This window comes from Panulirus ornatus, chromosome 72 (genome assembly GCF_036320965.1).
Source record: "Panulirus ornatus isolate Po-2019 chromosome 72, ASM3632096v1, whole genome shotgun sequence".
In the NCBI taxonomy this organism is placed as follows: Eukaryota; Metazoa; Arthropoda; class Malacostraca; order Decapoda; family Palinuridae; genus Panulirus; species Panulirus ornatus.
In genome coordinates, this window is record NC_092295.1 from 11,520,985 (window position 1) to 11,544,549 (window position 23,565).

Here is a 23,565-nt window from a genome sequence, read left to right on the forward strand (position 1 = left end):
ATTTTTTTATTTTACTTCTTCGCTGTCTCCCGCGTTAGGAGATAGCGCAAGGAAACAGTCGAAAGAAGGGCCCAACCCACCCACACACGCGCATATGCATACCCATACATCTCAACGTATGCATATATATGCATACACAGACATATACATATATACACATGTACATAATTCATAATTGCTTCCTTTATTCATTCGCGTCGCCCCCGCCACACATGAAATGACAACCCCTTTCCCCCGCACGTGCGCGAGGCAGCGCTAGGAAAAGACAACAAATGCCACATTTGATCACACTCAGTCTCTAGCTTTCATGTATGATGCATCTAAACTACAGCTCCCTTTCCACTTCCAGGTCACACAAAACTTTCCATGGTTTACCCCAGACGCTTCACATGCCCTGGTTCAATCCATTGACAGCACGTTGACCCCGGTATACCACATCGGTCCAATTCACTCTATTCTTTGCACGCCTTTCATCCTCCCGCATGTTGAGGCCCCGATCGCTAACAATCTTTTTCACTCCATCCTACCAACTCCAATTTGGTCTCCCACTTTTCCTCAATCCCTCCACCTCTGACACATATAACCTCTTGTCAATCTTTCCTTACTCATTCCCTCTGTTACCAAACCATTTCAACACACCACACTTACCTTATTACCACACACCTCTCTTACATTTTCATTACTTACTCGATCAAACCACCTCACACCACATATTGTCCTCAAAAATCTCATTTCCAGCACATACACCGTCCTTCGCACAGCCCTATCTATAGCCCACGCCTGACAACCATGTAACATTGCTGGAATCACTATTCCTTCAAACATACCCAATTTTGCTTTCCGATATATTTTTCTCGCCTTCCACACATTTTTCAACGCTCCCAGAAATTTCGCCCCCTCCTCCACCCTTTGACTCACTTCCACTTCCATGGTTCCATCCGCTGTCAAAACCACTCCCAGATATCTAAAACACCTCACTTCGTCCAGTTTTTCTCCATTTAAACTTACCTCCCAATTGATTTGTCCCTCGACCCTACTGTACCTAATAACCTTGCTCTTATTCACATTTACTCTCAGTTTTCTTCTTTCATACTCTTTACCAAACTCAGTTACCAGCATCTGCAGTTTCCCATACGAATCAGCCACCAGAGCTGTATCATCAGCGAACAACATCTGACTCACTTCCCAAGCCCTCTCTTGCATTCACCTCCCTAACAACACCATCCATAAACAAATTAAACAACCATGGTGACATCACACACCCTTGCCGCAAACCAACATTCACTGAGAACCAATAACTTTCCTCTCTTCCTACTCGTAAACATGCTTTACATCCTCGAGAAAAGCTTTCCACTGCTTGTAGCAACTTGCTTCCCGCACCATATATTCTTAATACGTTCCACAGAGCATCTCTATCAACTCTATCATGCTCTGTGGAAGGTATTAAGAATATATGGTGTGGGAGGAAAGTTGTTAGAAGCAGTGAAAAGTTTTTATCGAGGATGTAAGGCATGTGTACGTGTAGGAAGAGAGGAAAGTGATTGGTTCTCAGTGAATGTAGGTTTGCGGCAGGGGTGTGTGATGTCTCCATGGTTGTTTAATTTGTTTATGGATGGGGTTGTTAGGGAGGTAAATGCAAGAGTTTTGGAAAGAGGGGCAAGTATGAAGTCTGTTGGGGATGAGAGAGCTTGGGATGTGAGTCAGTTGTTGTTCGCTGATGATACAGCGCTGGTGGCTGATTCATGTGAGAAACTGCAGAAGCTGGTGACTGAGTTTGGTAAAGTGTGTGGAAGAAGAAAGTTAAGAGTAAATGTGAATAAGAGCAAGGTTATTAGGTACAGTAGGGTTGAGGGTCAAGTCAATTGGGAGGTGAGTTTGAATGGAGAAAAACTGGAGGAAGTGAAGTGTTTTAGATATCTGGGAGTGGATCTGGCAGCGGATGGAACCATGGAAGCGGAAGTGGATCATAGGGTGGGGGAGGGGGCGAAAATTCTGGGAGCCTTGAAGAATGTGTGGAAGTCGAGAACATTATCTCGGAAAGCAAAAATGGGTATGTTTGAAGGAATAGTGGTTCCAACAATGTTGTATGGTTGCGAGGCGTGGGCTATGGATAGAGTTGTGCGCAGGAGGATGGATGTGCTGGAAATGAGATGTTTGAGGAAAATGTGTGGTGTGAGGTGGTTTGATCGAGTGAGTAACGTAAGGGTAAGAGATATGTGTGGAAATAAAAAGAGCGTGGTAGAGAGAGCAGAAGAGGGTGTTTTGAAGTGGTTTGGGCACATGGAGAGGATGAGTGAGGAAAGATTGACCAAGAGGATATATGTGTCGGAGGTGGAGGGAGCAAGGAGAATAGGGAGACCAAATTGGAGGTGGAAAGATGGAGTGAAAAAGATTTTGTGTGATCGGGGCCTGAACATGCAGGAGGGTGAAAGGAGGGCAAGGAATAGAGTGAATTGGAGCGATGTGGTATACCGGGGTTGACGTGCTGTCAGAGGATTGAATCAAGGCATGTGAAGCGTCTGGGGTAAACCATGGAAAGCTGTGTAGGTATGTATATTTGCGTGTGTGGACGTATGTATATACATGTATGGGGGGGGGGGCCATTTCTTTCGTCTGTTTCCTTGCGCTACCTCGCAAACGCGGGAGAGAGCGACAAAGTATAAAAAAAAAAAAAATATATATATATATATATATATATATATATATATATATTATCCCTGGGGATAGGGGAGAAAGAATACTTCCCACGTATTCCCTGCGTGTCGAAGAAGGCGACTAAAAGGGGAGGGAGCGGGTGGCTGGAAATCCTCCCCTCTCGTTTTTTTTTGATTTTCCAAAAGAAGGAACAGAGAAGGGGGCCAGGTGAGGATTTTCCCTCTAAGGCCCAGTCCTCTGTTCTTAGCGCTACCTCGCAAACGCGGGAAATGGCGAATAGTATGAAAAAAAAAAGAATATATATATATATATATATATATATATATATATATATATATATATATATATATATATATATATATATATATATATATATATATATATATATATATATGTTTTGGCTCTGAGTGAAACGAAGCTCAAGGGTAAAGGGGAAGAGTGGTTTGGGAATGTCCTGGGGAGTAAAGTCAGGGGTTAGTGAGAGGACAAGAGCAAGGGAAGGAGTAGCAATACTCCTGAAACAGGAGTTGTGGAAGTATGTGATAGAATGTAAGAAAGTAAATTCTCGATTAATATGGGTAAAACTGAAAGTTGATGGAGAGAGATGGGTGATCATTGGTGCATATGCACCTGGGCATGAGAAGAAAGATCATGAGAGGCAAGTGTTTTGGGAGCAGCTGAATGAGTGTGTTAGTGGTTTTGATGCACGAGACCGGGTTATAGTGTTGGGTGATTTGAATGCAAAGGTGAGTAATGTGGCAGTTGAGGGAATTATTGGTATACATGGGGTGTTCAGTGTTGTAAATGGAAATGGTGAAGGGCTTGTAGATTTATGTGCTGAAAAAGGACTGATGATTGGTAATACGTGGTTTAAAAAGCGAGATATACATAAGTATACTTATGTAAGTAGGAGAGATGGCCAGAGAGCGTTATTGGATTACGTGTTAATTGACAGGCGCGCGAAAGAGAGACTTTTGGATGTTAATGTGCTGAGAGGTGCAACTGGAGGGATGTCTGATCATTATCTTGTGGAGGCTAAGGTGAAGATTTGTATGGGTTTCCAGAAAAGAAGAGTGAATGTTGGGGTGAAGAGGGTGGTGAGAGTAAGTGAGCTTGGGAAGGAGACTTGTGTGAGGAAGTACCAGGAGAGAATGAGTACAGAATGGAAAAAGGTGAGAACAATGGAAGTGAGGTGAGTGGGGGAGGAATGGGATGTATTTAGGGAATCAGTGATGGATTGCGCAAAAGATTCATGTGGCATGAGAAGAGTGGGAGGTTGGTTGATTAGAAAGGGTAGTGAGTGGTGGGATGAAGAAGTAAGAGTATTAGTGAAAGAGAAGAGAGAGGCATTTGGACGATTTTTGCAGGGAAAAAATGAAATTGAGTGGGAGACGTATAAAAGAAAGAGACAGGAGGTCAAGAGAAAGGTGCAAGAGGTGAAAAAAAGGGCAAATGAGAGTTGGGGTGAGAGAGTATCATTAAATTTTAGGGAGAATAAAAAGATGTTCTGGAAGGAGGTAAATAAAGTGCGTAAGACAAGGGAGCAAATGGGAACTTCAGTGAAGGGCGCAAATGGGGAGGTGATAACAAGTAGTGGTGATGTGAGAAGGAGATGGAGTGAGTATTTTGAAGGTTTGTTGAATGTGTTTGATGATAGAGTGGCAGATATAGGGTGTTTTGGTCGAGGTGGTGTGCAAAGTGCGAGGGTTAGGGAAAATGATTTGGTAAACAGAGAAGAGGTAGTAAAAGCTTTGCGGAAGATGAAAGCCGGCAAGGCAGCAGGTTTGGATGGTATTGCAGTGGAATTTATTAAAAAAGGGGGTGACTGTATTGTTGACTGGTTGGTAAGGTTATTTAATGTATGTATGACTCATGGTGAGGTGCCTGAGGATTGGCGGAATGCGTGCATAGTGCCATTGTACAAAGGCAAAGGGGATAAGAGTGAGTGCTCAAATTACAGAGGTATAAGTTTGTTGAGTATTCCTGGTAAATTGTTTGGGAGGGTATTGATTGAGAGGGTGAAGGCATGTACAGAGCATCAGATTGTGGAAGAGCAGTGTGGTTTCAGAAGTGGTAGAGGATGTGTGGATCAGGTGTTTGCTTTGAAGAATGTATGTGAGAAATACTTAGAAAAGCAAATGGATTTGTATGTAGCATTTATGGATCTGGAGAAGGCATATGATAGAGTTGATAGAGATGCTCTGTGGAAGGTATTAAGAATATATGGTGTGTGAGGCAAGTTGTTAGAAGCAGTGAAAAGTTTTTATCGAGGATGTAAGGCATGTGTACGTGTAGGAAGAGAGGAAAGTCATTGGTTCCCAGTGAATGTAGGTTTGCGGCAGTTGTGTGTGATGTCTCCATGGTTGTTTAATTTGCTTATGGATGGGGTTGTTAGGGAGGTGAATGCAAGAGTTTTGGAAAGAGGGGCAAGGATGAAGTCTGTTGGGGATGAGAGAGCTTGGGAAGTGAGTCAGTTGTTGTTCGCTGATGATACAGCGCTGGTGGCTGATTCATATGAGAAACTGCAAAAGGTGGTGACTGAGTTTGATAAAGTGTGTGAAAGAAGAAAGTTAAGAGTAAATGTGAATAAGAGCAAGGTTATTAGGTACAGTAGGGTTGAGGGTCAAGTCAATTGGGAGGTGAGTTTGAATGGAGAAAAACTGGAGGAAGTGAAGTGTTTTAGATATCTGGGAGTGGATCTGGCAGAGGATGGAAACATGGAAGCGGAAGTGGATCATAGGGTGGGGGAGGGGGCGAAAATTCTGGGAGCCTTGAAGAATGTGTGGAAGTCGAGAACATTATCTCGGAAAGCAAAAATGGGTATGTTTGAAGGAATAGTGGTTCCAACAATGTTGTATGGTTGCGAGGCGTGGACTATGGATAGAGTTGTGCGCAGGAGGATGGATGTGCTGGAAATGAGATGTTTGAGTACAATGTGTGGTGTGAGGTGGTTTGATCGAGTAAGTAACGTAAGGGTAAGAGAGATGTGTGGAAATAAAAAGAGCGTGGTTGAGAGAGCAGAAGAGGGTGTTTTGAAATGGTTTGGTCACAATGAGAGAATGAGTGAGGAAAGATTGACCAAGAGGATATATGTGTCGGAGGTGGAGGGAACGAGGAGAAGAGGGAGACCAAATTGGAGGTGGAAAGATGGAGTGAAAAAGATTTTGTGTGATCGGGGCCTGAACATGCAGGAGGGTGAAAGGAGGGCAAGGAATAGAGTGAATTGGAGCGATGTGGTATACCGGGGTTGACGTGCTGTCAGTGGATTGAATCAAGGCATGTGAAGCGTCTGGGGTAAACCATGGAAAGCTGTGTAGGTATGTATATTTGCGTGTGTGGACGTATGTATATACATGTGTATGGGGGTGGGTTGGGCCATTTCTTTCGTCTGTTTCCTTGCGCTACCTCGCAAACGCGGGAGACAGCGGCAAAAAAAAAAGAAAAAAAAAATATATTATTTATATATATATGTATATATATATATATATATATATATATGTATATATACATATATATATATATATATATATATATATATATATATATATATATATATATATATATATATATATATATATACATATATATATATATATATATTTTCTTTTTCTTTTAAACTATTCGCAATTTCCCGCGTTAGCGAGGTAGCGCTAAGAACAGAGGACTGGGCCTTTTTTGGAATATCCTCAACTGGCCCCCTCTGTTCCTTCTTTTGGAAAATTAAAAAAAAAAAAAATAAAAAAAAATATATATATATATATATATATATATATATATATATATATATATATATATATATATATATATATATATATATATATATATATATATATATATATATATATACATATATTTATCATTATCTTGCCTTGTCGCTGTCTTCCGCGTTAGCGAGGTAGCGCAAGGAAACAGACGATAGAAAGGTGAAACCCACTCACATACACATGTATATACATACACGTCCACACACGTAAATATACATACCTATACATCTCAACGTGTACATAGATATACACATACAGACATATACATATATGCACATGTACATAATTCATACTGTCTGCCTTTATTCATTCCCATCGCCTCCCTCCATGCATGAAAAAACAACCCCCATCTCCCTCATGTGTGCGAGGTAACGCTAGGAAAAGACAACAAACGCCACATTCTTCCACACTCAGTCTCTAGCTGTCATGTAATAATGTAGGGAAACCACAGCTCCCTTTCCACATCCAGGCCACACAGAACTTTCCATGGTTTACCCCGGATGCTACACATGCCCTGGTATAATCCATTGACAGCACGTCGACCCCGCTATACCACATCGTTCCAATTCACTCTATTACTTGCACGCCTTTCACCCTCCTGCATGTTCAGGCCACGATCAATCAAAATCTTTTTCACTCAGTCTTTCCACCTCCAATTTTGTCTCCCACTTCTCCTCGTTCCCTCCACCTCTGACACATGTATCCTCTTGGTCAATCTTTCCTCACTCATTCTCTTCATGTGACCAAACCATTTCAAAACACCCTCTTCTGCTCTCTCAACCACGCTCTTTTTATTACCACACATCTTTCTCTACCTATTATTACTTACTCGATCAAACCACCTCACACCACATATTGTCCTCAAACATCTCATTTCCAGCACATCCACCCTCCTGCGCACAACTCTATCCATAGCCCACGCCTCGCAACCATATATCATTACTGGAACCACTATTCCTTCAAACATACCCATTTTTCTTTGCGAGATAGGGGAGATAGGGGAGAAAGAATAATTCCCACGCATTCCTCACGTGTCGTAGAAGGCGACTAAAAGGGACGGGAGAGGGGGGCTGTAAACCCTCCCCTCCGAATATTTTAACTTTCTAAAAGGGGAAACAGAAGAGGGAGTCACGTGGGGAGTGCTCATCCTCCTCGAAGGCTCAGATTAAGGTGTCTAAATGTGTGTGGATATACCCAAGATGAGAAAGAAGGAGAGATAGGTAGTATGTTTGAGGAAAGAAACCTGGGTGTTTTTGATCTGAGTGAAAGGAAGCTCAAGGGTAAAGGGGAAGAGTGGTTTCGGAATGTCTTGGGAGTAAAGTCAGTGGTATGTGAGAACACAAGAGCAAGGGATGGAGTAGCACTACTCCTGAAACAGGAGTGGTGGGAGTATGTGATAGAGTATAAGAAAATAAATTCTAGATTGATATGGGTAAAACTGAAAGCTGATGGAGAGAGATGGGTGATCATTGGTGCATATGCACCTGGGCATTAGAAGAAGGATCATGAGAGGCAAGTGTTTTGGGAGCAGCTGAGTGAGTGTGTTAGTAGTTTTGATGCACGAGACCGAGTTATAGTGATGGGTGATTTGAATGCAATGGTGAGTAATGTGGTAGTTGAGGGAATAATTGGTGTACATTGGGTGTTCAGTGTTGTAAATGGAAATGGTGAAGATCTTGTAGATTTATGTGCTGAAAAACGATTGGTGATTGGGAATACCTGGTTTAAAAAAGAGAAATATACATAAGTATACGTATGTAAGTAGGAGAGATAGCCAGAGAACGTTATTGGATTACGTGTTAATTGATAGGCGCGCGAAAGAGAGACTTTTGGATATTAATGTGCTGAGAGGTGCAACTGGAGGGATGTCTGATCATTATATTGTGGAGGCGAAGGTGAAGATTTGTAGAGGTTTTCAGAAAAGAAGAGAGAATGTTGGGGTGAAAAGAGTGGTGAGAGTTAGTGAATTTGGGAAGGAGACTTGTGTGAGGAAGTACCAGGAGAGACTGAGTACAGAATGGAAAAAGGTGAGAACAAAGGACGCAAGATGAGTGTGGGAGAAATGGGATGTATTTAGGGAAGCAGTGATGGCTTGCGCAAAAGATGCTTGTGGCATGAGAAGCGTGGTAGGTGGGCAGATTAGAAAGGGTAGTGAGTGGTGGGATGAAGAAGTAAGATTATTAGTGAAAGAGAAGAGAGAGGCATTTGGACGACTTTTGCAGGGAAATAATGCAAATGAGTGGGAGATGTATAAAAGAAAGAACAGAAGGGCAAGAGATAGGTGCAACAGATGAAAAGGAAGGCAAATGAGAGTTGGGGTGAGAGAGTACCATTAGATTTTAGGGAGAATAAAATGAGGTTTTGGAAGGAGGTAAATAAATTGCGTAAGACGAGGGAACAAATGGGAACTTCAGTGAAGGGGGCTAATGGGGAGGTGATAACAAGTAGTGGTGATGTGAGAAGGAGATGGAGTGAGTATTTTGAAGGTTTGTTGACTGTATTTGATGATAGATTGGCAGATATAGGGTGTTTTGATCGAGGTGGTGTGCAAAGTGAGAGGGTTAAGGAAAATGATTTGGAAAACAGAGAAGAGGTAGTAAAAGCTTCGCGGAAGATGAAAGCGGTCAAGGCAGGGGGTTTTGATGGTATTGCAGTGGAATTTATTAAAAAAGGGGGTGACTGTATTGTTGACTGGTTGGTGAGGTTATTTGATGTATGTATGCCTCATGGTGCGGTGCCTGAGGATAGGCGGAATGCTTGCATAGTACAATTGTACAAAGGCAATGGGGATAAATGTGAGTGCGCAAATTACAGAGGTATAAGTCTATTGAGTATTCCAGGGAAATTATATGGGAGGGTATTGATTGAGAGGGTGAAGGCATGTACAGAACATCAGATTGGGGAAGAGCAGTGTGGTTTGAGAAGTGGTAGATGATGTGTGAATCAGGTGTTTGCTTTGAAGAATGTATGTGAGAAATACTTAGAAAAGGAAATGGAACTGTATGTAGCATTTATGGATCTGAAGAAGGCATATGATAGAGTTCATAGAGATGCACTGTGGATGGTTTTAAGAATGTATGGTGTGAGATGCAAGTTGTTAGAAGCAGTGAAAAGTTATATCGAGGATGTAAGGCATATGTACGTGTAGGAAGAGAGGAAAATGATTGGTTCTCAGCGAGTGTAGGTTTGCGGCAGGGGTGTGTGATTTCTCCACAGTTGTTTAATTTGTTTATGGATGGGGTTGTTAGGGAGGTGAATTGAAGAGTTTTTTTAAAGAGGGGCAAGCATGCAGTCTGTTGTGGATGAAAGAGCTTGGGAAGTGAGTCAATTGTTGTTCACTGATGATACAACGGTGGTGGCTGATTCATGTGAGAAAGTGCAGAGGCTGGTGACTGAGTTTGGTAAGGTGTGTGAAAGAATAAAGCTGAGAGTAAATGTGAATAAGAGCAAGGTTATTAGGTACAGTATAGTTGAGGGTCAAGTCAATTGGGAGGTATGTTTGAATGGAGAAAAACTGTAGGAAATGAAGTGTTTTAGATATCTGCGAGTAGATTTGGCAGCGGATGGAACCATGGAAGCGGAAGTGAATCATAGGGGTGGGGGAGGGGGCGAAAATTCTGGGCGCATTGAAGAATGTGTGGATGTTGAGAACATTATCTCGGAAAGCAAAAATGGGTATGTTTGAAGGAATAGTGGTTCCAACAGTGTTATATGGTCGCGAGGCGTGGGCTATGGATAGAATTGTGCAGAGAAGGGTGGATGTGCTGGAAATGAGATATTTGAGGACAATATGTGGTGTGAGGTGGTTTGATCGAGTAAGTAATAATAGGGTAAGAGAGATGTGTTGTAATAAAACGATTTTAGTTGAGAGCAGAAGAGGGTGTTTTGAAATGGTTTGGTCACATGGAGAGAATGAGTGAGGAGAAGTGGGAGACCAAATTGGAGGTGGAAAGATGGAGTGAAAAAGATTTTGAGTGATCGGGACCTGGACATGCAGGAGGTTGATAGGCGTGCAAGGAATAGAGTGAATTGGAACGATATGGTATACCGGGGTCGATATGCTCTCAATGGATTGAACCAGGACATATGAAGCGTCTGGGGTAAACCATGGAAAGTTCTGTGGGGCCTAGATGTGGAAAGGGAGCTGTGTTTTCGGTGCGTTATTACATGACAGCTAGAGACTGAGTGTGAACGATTGTGGCCTTTGATGTCTTTTCCTAGCGCTACCTCGCACACATGAGGGGGGGAGGGGGTTGTTATTTCATGTGTGGCGAGGTGGCGATGGGAATGAATAAAGGCAGACAGTATGAATTATGTACATATGTATATGTATACGTGTGCGTGTATATATATATATATATATATATATATATATATATATATATATATATATATATATATATATATATATATATATATATATATATATATATATATATATATATATATATATATATATATATATATATATATATGTATACGTTGTGATGTATAGGTGTGTATATTTGCGTGTGTGGACGTGTATGTATATACATGTGTATGTGGGTGGGTTGGGCCATTCTTTCGTCTGTTTCTTTGCTCTACGTCGCTAACGCGGTAGACATCGACAAAGCAAAATAAAAAATGAATGAAATAAATAAATATATACATATGAGTGGCTAGGCCATTCTTCGTCTGTTTCCTAGCGCTACCTCGCTGATGCGGGAAACAGCGATTAAGTGTGAGAAATAGATGAATACCATGATTGCCACATCCGCTCACATTCATTCTTTCGCTGTTACATAAAATGTTTCGAAAGCAGATCTCTTATCCACAATCATTCCCTACAATCATTCCGTGGTGTCCTTACGGCTTCATAAGGGCACGTCGCCCCCTATAAAACACGCTGCTCTAATTCACTTTATTCCTTGCACGCCTCGCACCCTCCTGCACATTTAGCCTCTAGTCTTGAAAACATCTTTCAACTACATCCTTCCACCTTCTCCTTGGTGTCTCCTTTTTCTTGTTCCTTCCACTTCTGGCATGTATACCCTCTTCACCATCATTTCCTCACCCAACCTCCTCTTAGTGAACACACCTCCCTCTTATCCATCATTTTGTATTCGATCAACCTCCCTCACATCTCAAACTGTCATCTGACATCTAATCTTCTAACATTTGCGCTCTCTGCTTTTCCAGCATAGACTAGACGGTGGCCTCTACCTCGCACATTCTTTAATGTTACCACAACCTTTGTCCCCTCACCAACCCAATGGTCACTTTACCTCTCATAGTTCAATTTGCTGTCACATTCATCCCTAGGTATCTACAACATTCCATATCCTCCTCCTTTCCTTCCAACTCACACTCCAAGCAATCTTTCTTCATGCTAAGCTTAATAACGTTGTTCTTATTCACATCTACTCTCAACTTCATTTGACATAATCTCCCAAACTCAGGCATCATGGCTTGGAACAGCACAGTCTATATAGAGAGCAGAGGAAAAATACCAATGAAATTTTCTTGAAACTGACTTTAAATGAGAGTCACTTGTTAATGGAGTGATGAAATATTAATGCATTCATATATGAATATTTCAAAAAATCCACTTTAAATGAACCTCTATGACATCCAAATAAAGCTGTTTTTGAATTGATATCAATGTCATCTTATAATCTGCTTTTCGACCCAACTTGAAATGTAGTTAATTAGTCTTCAAACACATTGAAAACCAGAATTCTCTGAATCATTTTCTCAAATCTATATTGTGTACAAGTGGTCATAAAGGATACGCCTTTTAAGCGGATGCTGTTAACCAAATGTTACGTTTTAGACATACAGTAGAACTTGAGTTAGATGCAATCAGGCAAATCTAAAAAAACGGGTCATTCTGACACGTAATATGCATCTTTGAATTAAGTTATGGCTATTCTAATAAGGATTAAGATGGTAAGGCTGAAACTGACTTAAGCCAGAAATGGTTCTTCACTCAACCCGGTCCTACAGACGCAGCTTCAAGTGAAACGATTGTGGGACATTCATTTTCTAAGCTAAAGCTTGTCTACATTAAGAAACCACGATAGTGAAAATGGAGTGTCTCTGGAACCGGTAACCGGTTCTCAAATTCTACTGGCTCGGGAACTGGAAGAACTGAGTTTGTACGAGGTCTCATAATTTTGCCTGATGCTTCCTCCAGTCTTTTGTTGGAAGGATTGCGACTCTATCTTCGAAGCGAGATTGACTGAACCTAAAACGAAAATGCCCTTTACGAGACCTGTTCCCCAGCCTGCAGAGATCGGATGCGTCTACCGGATCTGGAGACACTCCTTAGATAGTTCAGAGAGATGGATTACTCTGGTCAAGCTCCCTCAGACAGCCATGGATATATTTAGTTTATGATACGAGAGGGACAGCTGTGTCCCAGGATCATAATATAGGAGAAATTGGATAAGAGTGTCGTATGGTACATGTCAGTTTGACTGCCCCACCATAAGCAAAGTGACCGACACACTTATTCTAAAAGTCCGTCCATGATCATATGTATACAGACTCTTCGTGCATTTAATACTTATGAAGAGAAACATAATCTCGTTTTCATTGCAGCCAAGTATATACTTGATAATGGAAATCGTACTTGTCATTCTTACTTGTCTCTGTGGTCAAGGTGTCATTGAAGCATAAGTTTGCTTTGAAATGCAAGATTTTCCATTCTTTCAGTCAGTACTTCAGACTCTGTCTGCACTCAACTTTTACGTTCAGTAGAAGACACAGAACATTTCCCTAATGTAAATGATCTCGTGTACAGAGAGATAGTGACCATCTGTGTGAGTACACTGCACGGGTGTTGAAAGACATGAAGAGGGGAAAAAAAGGAGCAATTGAAGGGTGACAGCGCTCTGTGGTCCATGTCCGCTACTGCATCTGAAGTCGCTTTATTTTATGAAACTAGTTTCTCATTCTTCTCTTGTCGTTCATCCTCTCCTTAATGTTTCTATCAACGTTGTCTCATCCATTGCTCTCCTCACTAATGCTATTCCTTCTGACACCCGCACAGACCTACCGCTTCATCTCAAAAACAGCTGGGACAACCACGACCGCCTTCGCCGCCCACGACGAAGTGCCCATCAACCCTCGATACTCGGGAGAATTGGATCTGTGTGTGTCTCGGGATCTGCAGGAGCGGATTCATAACACAGACAACAAGAGGTATTGATCCCACAGCAAGAACTTCGTCTCACAGATGAAATTTCTCTCTCCTGTCTGGTGTTTAAAGAGAACTGGTAGTGTCTTCGATGAAGTGTCTTAAGGGTATTAGATTTTGGTGTTGGGTTCAGTGACAATAGAGATACTCGGCAGTGTTGAGTCACAAGAGATACTCAGCAGCGGTGAGTCACAAGAGATATTCAACAGTGGTGCGTCAAAAGAGATAATCCAAAGTGATGAGTCACAGACCCGTTACACTGTAGTGTTTACCTTTTTAAATATACCATCATTGATTAATCCTTGTCACATGCTGTAAGTAAGAATTATTGTAACATTCTTCAAAATAAGGAATGATATAGATACGATAAGTCGAGGGGGTGGAGCTCAGGTTCATCCTTACTATTGTCTTTCTAACACAAAGTGAAGGGATGTAAGTCATCGGTGATAGAAAGCATTACATATTCATATTCACTCTACCTCATGACTGTTCTGTAAATATTTCCTTCAAGCAAATCAATCAGGCAAGATATATCTTGTTTTTTTTTCTGCTTTCCGTTCGGAGTGTCGTCCGAGGAAGCAGCGTGGTGAGAAGCCTTTGCTTTGCTATTATCTTCTAGTGCTTTTAAGATGGCTGACTTATTTTTCTAAGTAGTATTAAGGCCAGATTATCTCACTTGAACCCTGGGTCTGTGTGGTCTGCATAGTTATGTAACTCCTTTGCTTTCTCTTTCTCCAGGAAAAACACAAGATCTTATCTCTTTATTAAGCTTTGTTTCCACAACTTCAGCAATATCAGGTGCACTTTATTCATTACGGTCCTTGAATTCCATTTCATTTGCATTAACCACTACTTTATCAACACTTGAATACATTACTTTTAGTCTGACATTATCTCTGTAGTACTGACTGGTCTCGCCCGCCATCTTCTTCCCATATTTGGGTCTCCGTTTTCTTTTGCCATCTAACTGTGTGCTCTTTGCTCTTCTCACGTTCTTACTTTGATTCATCATATCTGATGGAATCCCTCTTCGACCTCTTGCTCAGCCATTTTCTTACCTGCAATGTGAGATTCTTCGTCCACTTGCATGACAATCGCATTACATGTTCTATAATGTTATGTACTTTTTTTGTTCTAATCTTTTGGTCATCTGACTCAAAATATTATGATTTAATGCATCCTGCACAAGGTATCTTGCATACCACACTGGTATTTGTGATATTGTCGGTGCTTTGAAACTTTTTTCTTCACAAATTTCCTTTGAATCTTCTATCACAAAACACACAAGGAATTGTAACCTTAATATTAGTGAAGGTCTATACAATCTGGATAGCTTATTGTTGATAAAATTTGTAAACAGTTCCCCTTCTTGTCCACAGACTAAGTTTATGACACGCCCGTTGTCTGCCTTGGACAATCGCATGTTTACCAAATGGCGTCCAAGCTACATTTCCTCGTTTCATATCAACTGACTTATATTTCTCTCTTGTGTCTCCCCTGATGATGTGATTATTACAACAAAGTGCGCTTAGGAACTTATCTTGTTTCATTACCCTGTGGACTCAGAGGAATATACTTGATTACGCGCTAAATTTTGATCCTTTCCAATATACATATGTATACTCCGTCGCTGCCTTCCGTGTTATCTCTCTCTCTCTCTCTCTCTCTCTCTCTCTCTCTCTCTCTCTCTATCTCTCTCTCTCTCTCTCTCTCTCTCTCTCTCTCTCTCTCTCTCTCTCTCTCTCTCTCTCTCTCTCTCTCTCTCTCTTTCTCTCTGTATATATATATATATATATATATATATATATATATATATATATATATATATATATATATATATATATATATATATATATATATATATATATATATGTTATCCATTTCCTTGTTTATATTCCTCAGGAGAATTTTATTTTCTTTCGTAGTGTCCTTAAAAATACTGTCACCTTATATCTCATCGATCAGGAGAACGTTGTGAATGTATTCTTTTATAACGTCAATGAAATCTTTTTGTTGTGTAAATCATTATTCAAGTATTGTAAAAATTAGAGGCATCACTTTTCTGTATAAAGAAGAGCTTGTTATGTTGACACTAGGATTTTGGGATCTGGAGATAGTTTCCTGAAGCGCACATCTGTTCTCTCTCTCTCTCTTCTCGTTCTGACTAGGAGACCAGACGTGTGCAATGGTTTCTCTATACTAGTCAGATTTTATTTGCCCTTGCAGTTGTCATCAGTACTTGATTAATTGTTATATAGAAGGATAAGGGTATAGTCATTATTTATAGAAGGAAAGAGAGCAGTGTATATGAGCTGATGTAAATTTCAGATATAGTCGAAATCAATATATCGATGGCGATTCCGCCATAGCCTACAACTTGTGTTCAGATCATGATTTGTATTTTCGTTATTACTTATAATATATTATTTTGTTGACTGTTTCAAGTGTATTAGTGATCCTGACCGATCTATTTAGTGAAATGTGTTAAGTATGAATTGGGGTTTGTTGTTCATAGATGTCACACTCGACTTTTACCAAGAGGTAGCCACATCTACATAGCCTAGTCGATCAACCAAAACAGTTATATCAGGACATAAGCCTAGGATAATGTTAATAGGTCAAGACTCACCGTAATTCAAGACTGCTAGGATCGTAAGATCATAAATATATATTTATTTATTTTATTTATTATACTTTGTCGCTGTCTCCCGCGTTTGCGAGGTAGCGCAAGAAAACATACGAAAGAAGTGGCCCAACCCCCCCCCATACACATGTATATACATACGTCCACACACGCAAATATACATACCTACACAGCTTTCCATGGTATACCCCAGACGCTTCACATGCCTTGATTCAATCCACTGACAGCACGTCAACCCCGGTATACCACATCGCTCCAATTCACTCTATTCCTTGCCCTCCTTTCACCCTCCTGCATGTTCAGGCCCCGATCACACAAAATCTTTTTCACTCCATCTTTCCACCTCCAATTTGGTCTCCCTCTTCTCCTCGTTCCCTCCACCTCCGACACATATATCCTCTTGGTCAATCTTTCCTCACTCATTCTCTCCATGTGCCCAAACCACTTCAAAACACCCTCTTCTGCTCTCTCAACCACGCTCTTTTTATTTCCACACATCTCTCTTACCCTTACGTTACTCACCTCACACCACACATTGTCCTCAAACATCTCATTTCCAGCACATCCATCCTCCTGCGCACAACTCTATCCATAGCCCACGCCTCGCAACCATACAACATTGTTGGAACCATTATTCCTTCAAACATACCCACTTTCTGCTTTCCGAGATAATGTTCTCGACTTCCAAACATTCTTCAAGGCCCCCAGAATTTTCGCCCCCTCCCCCACCCTATGATCCACTTCCGCTTCCATGTTTCCATCCGCTGCCAGATCCACTCCCAGATATCTAAAACACTTCACTTCCTCCAGTTTTTCTCCATTCAAACTCACCTCCCAATTGACTTGACCCTCAACCCGTACTGTACCTAATAACCTTGCTCTTATTCACATTTACTCTTAACTTTCTTCTTCCACACACTTTACCAAACTCAGTAACCAGCTTCTGCAGTTTTTCACATGAATCAGCCACGGGAGCTGTATCATCAGCGAACAACAACTGACTCACTTCCCAAGCTGTCTCATCCCCAACAGACTTCATACTTGCCCCTCTTTCCAAAACTCTTGCATTTACCTCCCTAACAACCCCATCCATAAACACATTAAATAACCATGGAGACATCACACACCCCTGCCGCAAACCTACATTCACTGAGAACCAATCACTCTCCTCTCTTCCTACACGTACACATGCCTTACATCCTCGATAAAAACTTTTCACTGCTTCTAACAACTTTCCTCCCACACCATATATTCTTAATACCTTCCACAGAGCATCTCTATCAACTCTATCATATGCCTTCTCCAGATCCATAAGTGCTACATATAAATCCATTTGCTTTTCTAAGTAATTCTCACATACATTCTTCAAAGAAAACACCTGATCCACACATCCTCTACCACTTCTGAAACCACACTGCTCTTCCCCAATCTGATGCTCTGTACATGCCTTCACCCTCTCAATCAATACCCTCCCATATAATTTACCAGGAATACTCAACAAACTTATACCTCTGTAATTTGAGCACTCACTCTTATCCCCTTTGCCTTTGTACAATGGCACTATGCACGCATTCCGCCAATCCTCAGGCACGTCACCATGAGTCATACATACATTAAATAACCTTACCAACCAGTCAACAATACAGTCACCCCCTTTTTTAATAAATTCCACTGCAATACCATCCAAACCTACTGCCTTGCCTGCTTTCATCTTCCGCAAAGCTTCCACTACCTCTTCTCTGTTTACCAAATCATTTTCCCTACCCCTCTCACTTTGCAAACCACCTCGACCAAAACACCCTATATCTGCCACTCTATCATCAAACACATTCAACAAACCTTCAAAATACTCACTCCATCTCCTACTCACATCACCACTACTTGTTATCACCTCCCCATTTGCGCCCTTCACTGAAGTTCCCATTTGCTCCCTTGTCTTACGCACTTTATTTACCTCCTTCCAGAACATCTTTTTATTCTCTCTAAAATTTAATGATACTCTCTCACCCCAACTCTCATTTGCCCTTTTTTTCACCTCTTGCACCTTTCTCTTGACCTCCTCTCTCTTTCTTTTATACATCTCCCACTCAATTGCCTTTTTTTTCCCTGCAAAACTCGTCCAAATGCCTCTCTCTTCTCTTTCACTAATACTCTTACTTCTTCATCCCACCACTCACTACCCTTTCTAATCAACCCACCTCCCACGCTTCTCATGCCACAAGTATCTTTTGCGCAATCCATCACTGATTCCCTAAATACATCCCATTCCTCCCCCACTCCCCTTACTTCCATTGTTCTCACCTTTTTCCATTCTGTACTCAGTCTCTCCTGGTACTTCCTCACACAGGACTCCTTCCCAAGCTCACTTACTCTCACCACCCTCTTCACCCCAACATTCACTCTTCTTTTCTGAAAACCCATACAAATCTTAACCTTAGCCTCCACAAGATAATGATCAGGCATCCCTCCAGTTGCACCTCTCAGCACATTAACATCCAAAAGTCTCTCTTTCGCACGCCTGTCAATTAACACGTAATCCAATAACGCTCTCTGGCCATCTCTCCTACTTACATAAGTATACTGATGTATATCTCGCTTTTTAAACCAGGTATTCCCAATCATCAGTCCTTTTTCAGCACATAAATCTACAAGCTCTTCACCATTTCCATTTACAACACTGAACACCCCATGTATACCAATTATTCCCTCAACTGCCACATTACTCACCTTTGCATTCAAATCACCCATCACTATAACCCGGTCTCGTGCATCAAAACCACTAACACACTCATTCAGCTGCTCCCAAAACACTTGCCTCTCATGATCTTTCTTCTCATGCCCAGGTGCATATGCACCAATAATCACCCACCTCTCTCCATCAACTTTCAGTTTTACCCATATTAATCGAGAATTTACTTTCTTACATTCTATCACATGCTCCCACAACTCCTGGGGGAGGGGGCGAAAATTTTGGGAGCCTTGAAAAATGTGTGGAAGTCGAGAACATTATCTCGGAAAGCAAAAATGGGTATGTTTGAGGGAATAGTGGTTCCAACAATGTTGTATGGTTGCGAGGCGTGGGCTATGGATAGAGTTGTGCGCAGGAGGATGGATGTGCTGGAAATGAGATGTTTGAGGACAATGTGTGGTGTGAGGTGGTTTGATCGAGTAAGTAACGTAAGGGTAAGAGAGATGTGTGGAAATAAAAAGAGCGTGGTTGAGAGAGCAGAAGAGGGTGTTTTGAAATGGTTTGGGCACATGGAGAGAATGAGTGAGGAAAGATTGACCAAGAGGATATATGTGTCGGAGGTGGAGGGAACGAGGAGAAGAGGGAGACCAAATTGGAGGTGGAAAGATGGAGTGAAAAAGATTTTGTGTGATCGGGGCCTGAACATGCAGGAGGGTGAAAGGAGGGCAAGGAATAGAGTGAATTGGAGCGATGTGGTATACAGGGGTTGACGTGCTGTCAGTGGATTGAATCAAGGCATGTGAAGCGTCTGGGGTAAACCATGGAAAGCTGTGTAGGTATGTATATTTGCGTGTGTGGACGTGTGTATGTACGTGTGTATGGGGGTTGGGCCATTTCTTTCGTCTGTTTCCTCGCGCTACCTCGCAAACGCGGGAGACAGCGACAAAGTATAAAAAAAAAAAAAAAAAAAAAAAAAAAAATATATATATATATATGTATATATATATATATAAATATATATGTGTGTGTGGATGTAACCAAGATGTGAAAAAAGGAGTGATAGGTAGTATGTTTGAGGAAAGGAACCTGGATGTTTTGGCTCTGAGTGAAACGAAGCTCAATTGTAAAGGGGAAGAGTGGTTTGGAAATGTCTGGGGAGTGACGTCAGGGGTTAGTGAGAGGACAAGAGCAAGGGAAGGAGTAGCAATACTCCTGAAACAGGAGTTGTGGGAGTATGTGATAGAATGTAAGAAAGTAAATTCTCGATTAATATGGGTAAAATTGAAAGTTGATGGAGAGAGGTGGGTGATTATTGGTGCATATGCACCTGGGCATGAGAAGAAAGATCACGAGAGGCAAGTGTTTTGGGAGCAGCTAAATGAGTGTGTTAGCGGTTTTGATGCACGAGACCGGGTTATAGTGATGGGTGATTTGAATGCAATGGTGAGTAATGTGGCAGTTGAGGGAATAATTGGTATGCATGGGGTGTTCAGTGTTGTAAATGGAAATGGTGAAGAGCTTGTAGATTTATGTGCTGAAAAAGGACTGATGATTGGGAATACGTGGTTTAAAAAGCGAGATATACATAAGTATACTTATGTAAGTAGGAGAGATGGCCAGAGAGCGTTATTGGATTACGTGTTAATTGACAGGCGTGCGAAAGAGAGACTTTTGGATGTCAATGTGCTGAGAGGTGCAACTGGAGGGATGTCTGATCATTATCTTGTGGAGGCTAAGGTGAAGATTAGTATGGGTTTTCAGAAAAGAAGAGTGAATGTTGGGGTGAAGAAGGTGGTGAGAGTAAGTGAGCTTGGGAAGGAGACCTGTGTGAAGAAGTATCTGGAGAGACTGTGTACAGAATGGAAAAAGGTGAGAACAATGGAAGTAAGGGGAGTGGGGGAGGAATGGGATGTATTTAGGGAATCAGTGATGGATTGCGCAAAAGATGCTTGTGGCATGAGAAGAGTGGGAGGTGGGCTGTTTAGAAAGGGTAGTGAGTGGTGGGATGAAGAAGTAAGAGTACTAGTGAAAGAGAAGAGCGAGGCATTTGGACGATTTTTGCAGGGAAAAAATGCAATTGAGTGGGAGAAGTATAAAAGAAAGAGACAGGAGGTCAAGAGAAAGGTGCAAGAGGTGAAAAAAAGGGCAAATGAGAGTTGGGGTGAGAGACTATCAGTAAATTTTAGGGAGAATAAAAAGATGTTCTGGAAGGAGGTAAATAGGGTGCGTAAGACAAGGGAGCAAATGGGAACTTCAGTGAAGGGCGTAAATGGGGAGGTGATAACAAGTAGTGGTGATGTGAGAAGGAGATGGAATGAGTATTTTGAAGGTTTGTTGAATGTGTCTGATGACAGAGTGGCAGATATAGGGTGTTTGGGTCGAGGTGGTGTGCAAAGTGAGAGGGTTAGGGAAAATGATTTGGTAAACAGAGAAGAGGTAGTAAAAGCTTTGCGGAAGATGAAAGCCGGCAAGGCAGCAGGTTTGGATGGTATTGCAGTGGAATTTATTAAAAAAGGGGGTGACTGTATTGTTGACTGGTTGGTAAGGTTATTTAATGTATGTATGACTCATGGTGAGGTGCTTGAGGATTGGCGGAATGCTTGCATAGTGCCATTGTACAAAGGCAAAGGGGATAAGAGTGAGTGCTCAAATTACAGAGGTATAAGTTTGTTGAGTATTCCTGGTAAATTATATGGGAGGGTATTGATTGAGAGGGTGAAGGCATGTACAGAGCATCAGATTGGGGAAGAGCAGTGTGGTTTCAGAAGTGGTAGAGGATGTGTAGATCAGGTGTTTGCTTTGAAGAATGTATGTGAGAAATACTTAGAAAAGCAAATGGATTTGTATGTAGCATTTATGGATCTGGAGAAGGCATATGATAGAGTTGATAGAGATGCTCTGTGGAAGGTATTAAGAATATATGGTGTGGGAGGCAAGTTGTTAGAAGCAGTGAAAAGTTTTTATCGAGGATGTAAGGCATGTGTACGTGTAGGAAGAGAGAAAAGTGATTGGTTCTCAGTGAATGTAGGTTTGCGGCAGGGGTGTGTGATGTCTCCATTGTTGTTTAATTTGTTTATGGATGGGGTTGTTAGGGAGGTAAATGCAAGAGTTTTGGAAAGAGGGGCAAGTATGAAGTCTGTTGGGGATGAGAGAGCTTGGGAAGTGAGTCAGTTGTTGTTCGCTGATGATACAGCGCTGGTGGCGGATTCATGTGAGAAACTGCAGAAGCTGGTGACGGAGTTTGGTAAAGTGTGTGGAAGAAGAAAGTTAAGAGTAAATGTGAATAAGAGCAAGGTTATTAGGTACAGTAGGGTTGAGGGTCAAGTCAATTGGGAGGTGAGTTTGAATGGAGAAAAACTGGAGGAAGTGAAGTGTTTTAGATATCTGGGAGTGGATCTGTCAGCGGATGGAACCATGGAAGCGGAAGTGGATCATAGGGTGGGGGAGGGGGCGAAAATTTTGGGAGCCTTGAAAAATGTGTGGAAGTCGAGAACATTATCCCGGAAAGCAAAAATGGGTATGTTTGAAGGAATAGTGGTTCCAACAATGTTGTATGGTTGCGAGGCGTGGGCTATGGATAGAGTTGTGCGCAGGAGGATGGATGTGCTGGAAATGAGATGTTTGAGGACAATGTGTGGTGTGAGGTGGTTTGATCGAGTAAGTAACGTAAGGGTAAGAGAGATGTGTGGAAATAAAAAGAGCGTGGTTGAGAGAGCAGAAGAGGGTGTTTTGAAATGGTTTGGGCACATGGAGAGAATGAGTGAGGAAAGATTGACCAAGAGGATATATGTGTCGGAGGTGGAGGGAACGAGGAGAAGAGGGAGACCAAATTGGAGGTGGAAAGATGGAGTGAAAAGGATTTTGTGTGATCGGGGCCTGAACATGCAGGAGGGTGAAAGGAGGGCAAGAAATAGAGTGAATTGGAGCGATGTGGTATACAGGGGTTGACGTGCTGTCAGTGGATTGAATCAAGGCATGTGAAGCGTCCGGGGTGAACCATGGAAAGCTGTGTAGGTATGTATATTTGCGTGTGTGGACGTGTGTATGTACATGTGTATGGGGGGGGGGTTGGGCCATTTCTTTCGTCTGTTTCCTTGCGCTACCTCGCAAACGCGGGAGACAGCGACAAAGTATAAAAAAAAAGAAAAAAAAAAATATATATATATATATATATATATATATATATATATATATATATATATATATATATATATATATATACATATATATATATATACATATATATATATATATATATATATATATATATATATATATATATATATATATATATATATATATATACATATATATATATATACATATATATATATATATATATATATATATATATATATATATATATAGGGGATTAAGAATACTTCCCACGTATTCCCTGCGTGTCGTAGAAGGCGACTAAAAGGGGAGGGAGCGGGGGGCTGGAAATCCTCCCCTCTCGGTTTTTTTTTTTTTTCAATTTTCCAAAAGAAGGAACAGAGAATTGTGCCAGGTGAGGGTATTCCCTCAAAGGCCCAGTCCTCTGTTCTTAACGCTACCTCGCTAATGCGGGAAATGGCGAATAGTTTGAAAGAAAAGAAAGAAATATATATATATATTCTTTTTTTCTTTTTTT

At 41.3% G+C, this 23,565-nt stretch overlaps 1 protein-coding gene across 1 annotated transcript in view; it reads left to right on the forward strand.

The window, feature by feature from the left end:
* The window catches only part of LOC139748091 (latrophilin-like protein LAT-2), a 169,866-nt gene extending 154,551 nt beyond the window's left edge, over positions 1-15,315 (forward strand). Inside the window, exon 11 of the mRNA XM_071660703.1 lies at positions 13,453-15,315. Within this exon, the coding sequence (XP_071516804.1) occupies positions 13,453-13,611 (159 nt within the window). The 3' untranslated portion in view covers positions 13,612-15,315. The remainder of the gene's footprint in view (positions 1-13,452) is intronic.
* The last annotated feature ends 8,250 nt before the right edge of the window (positions 15,316-23,565 follow it).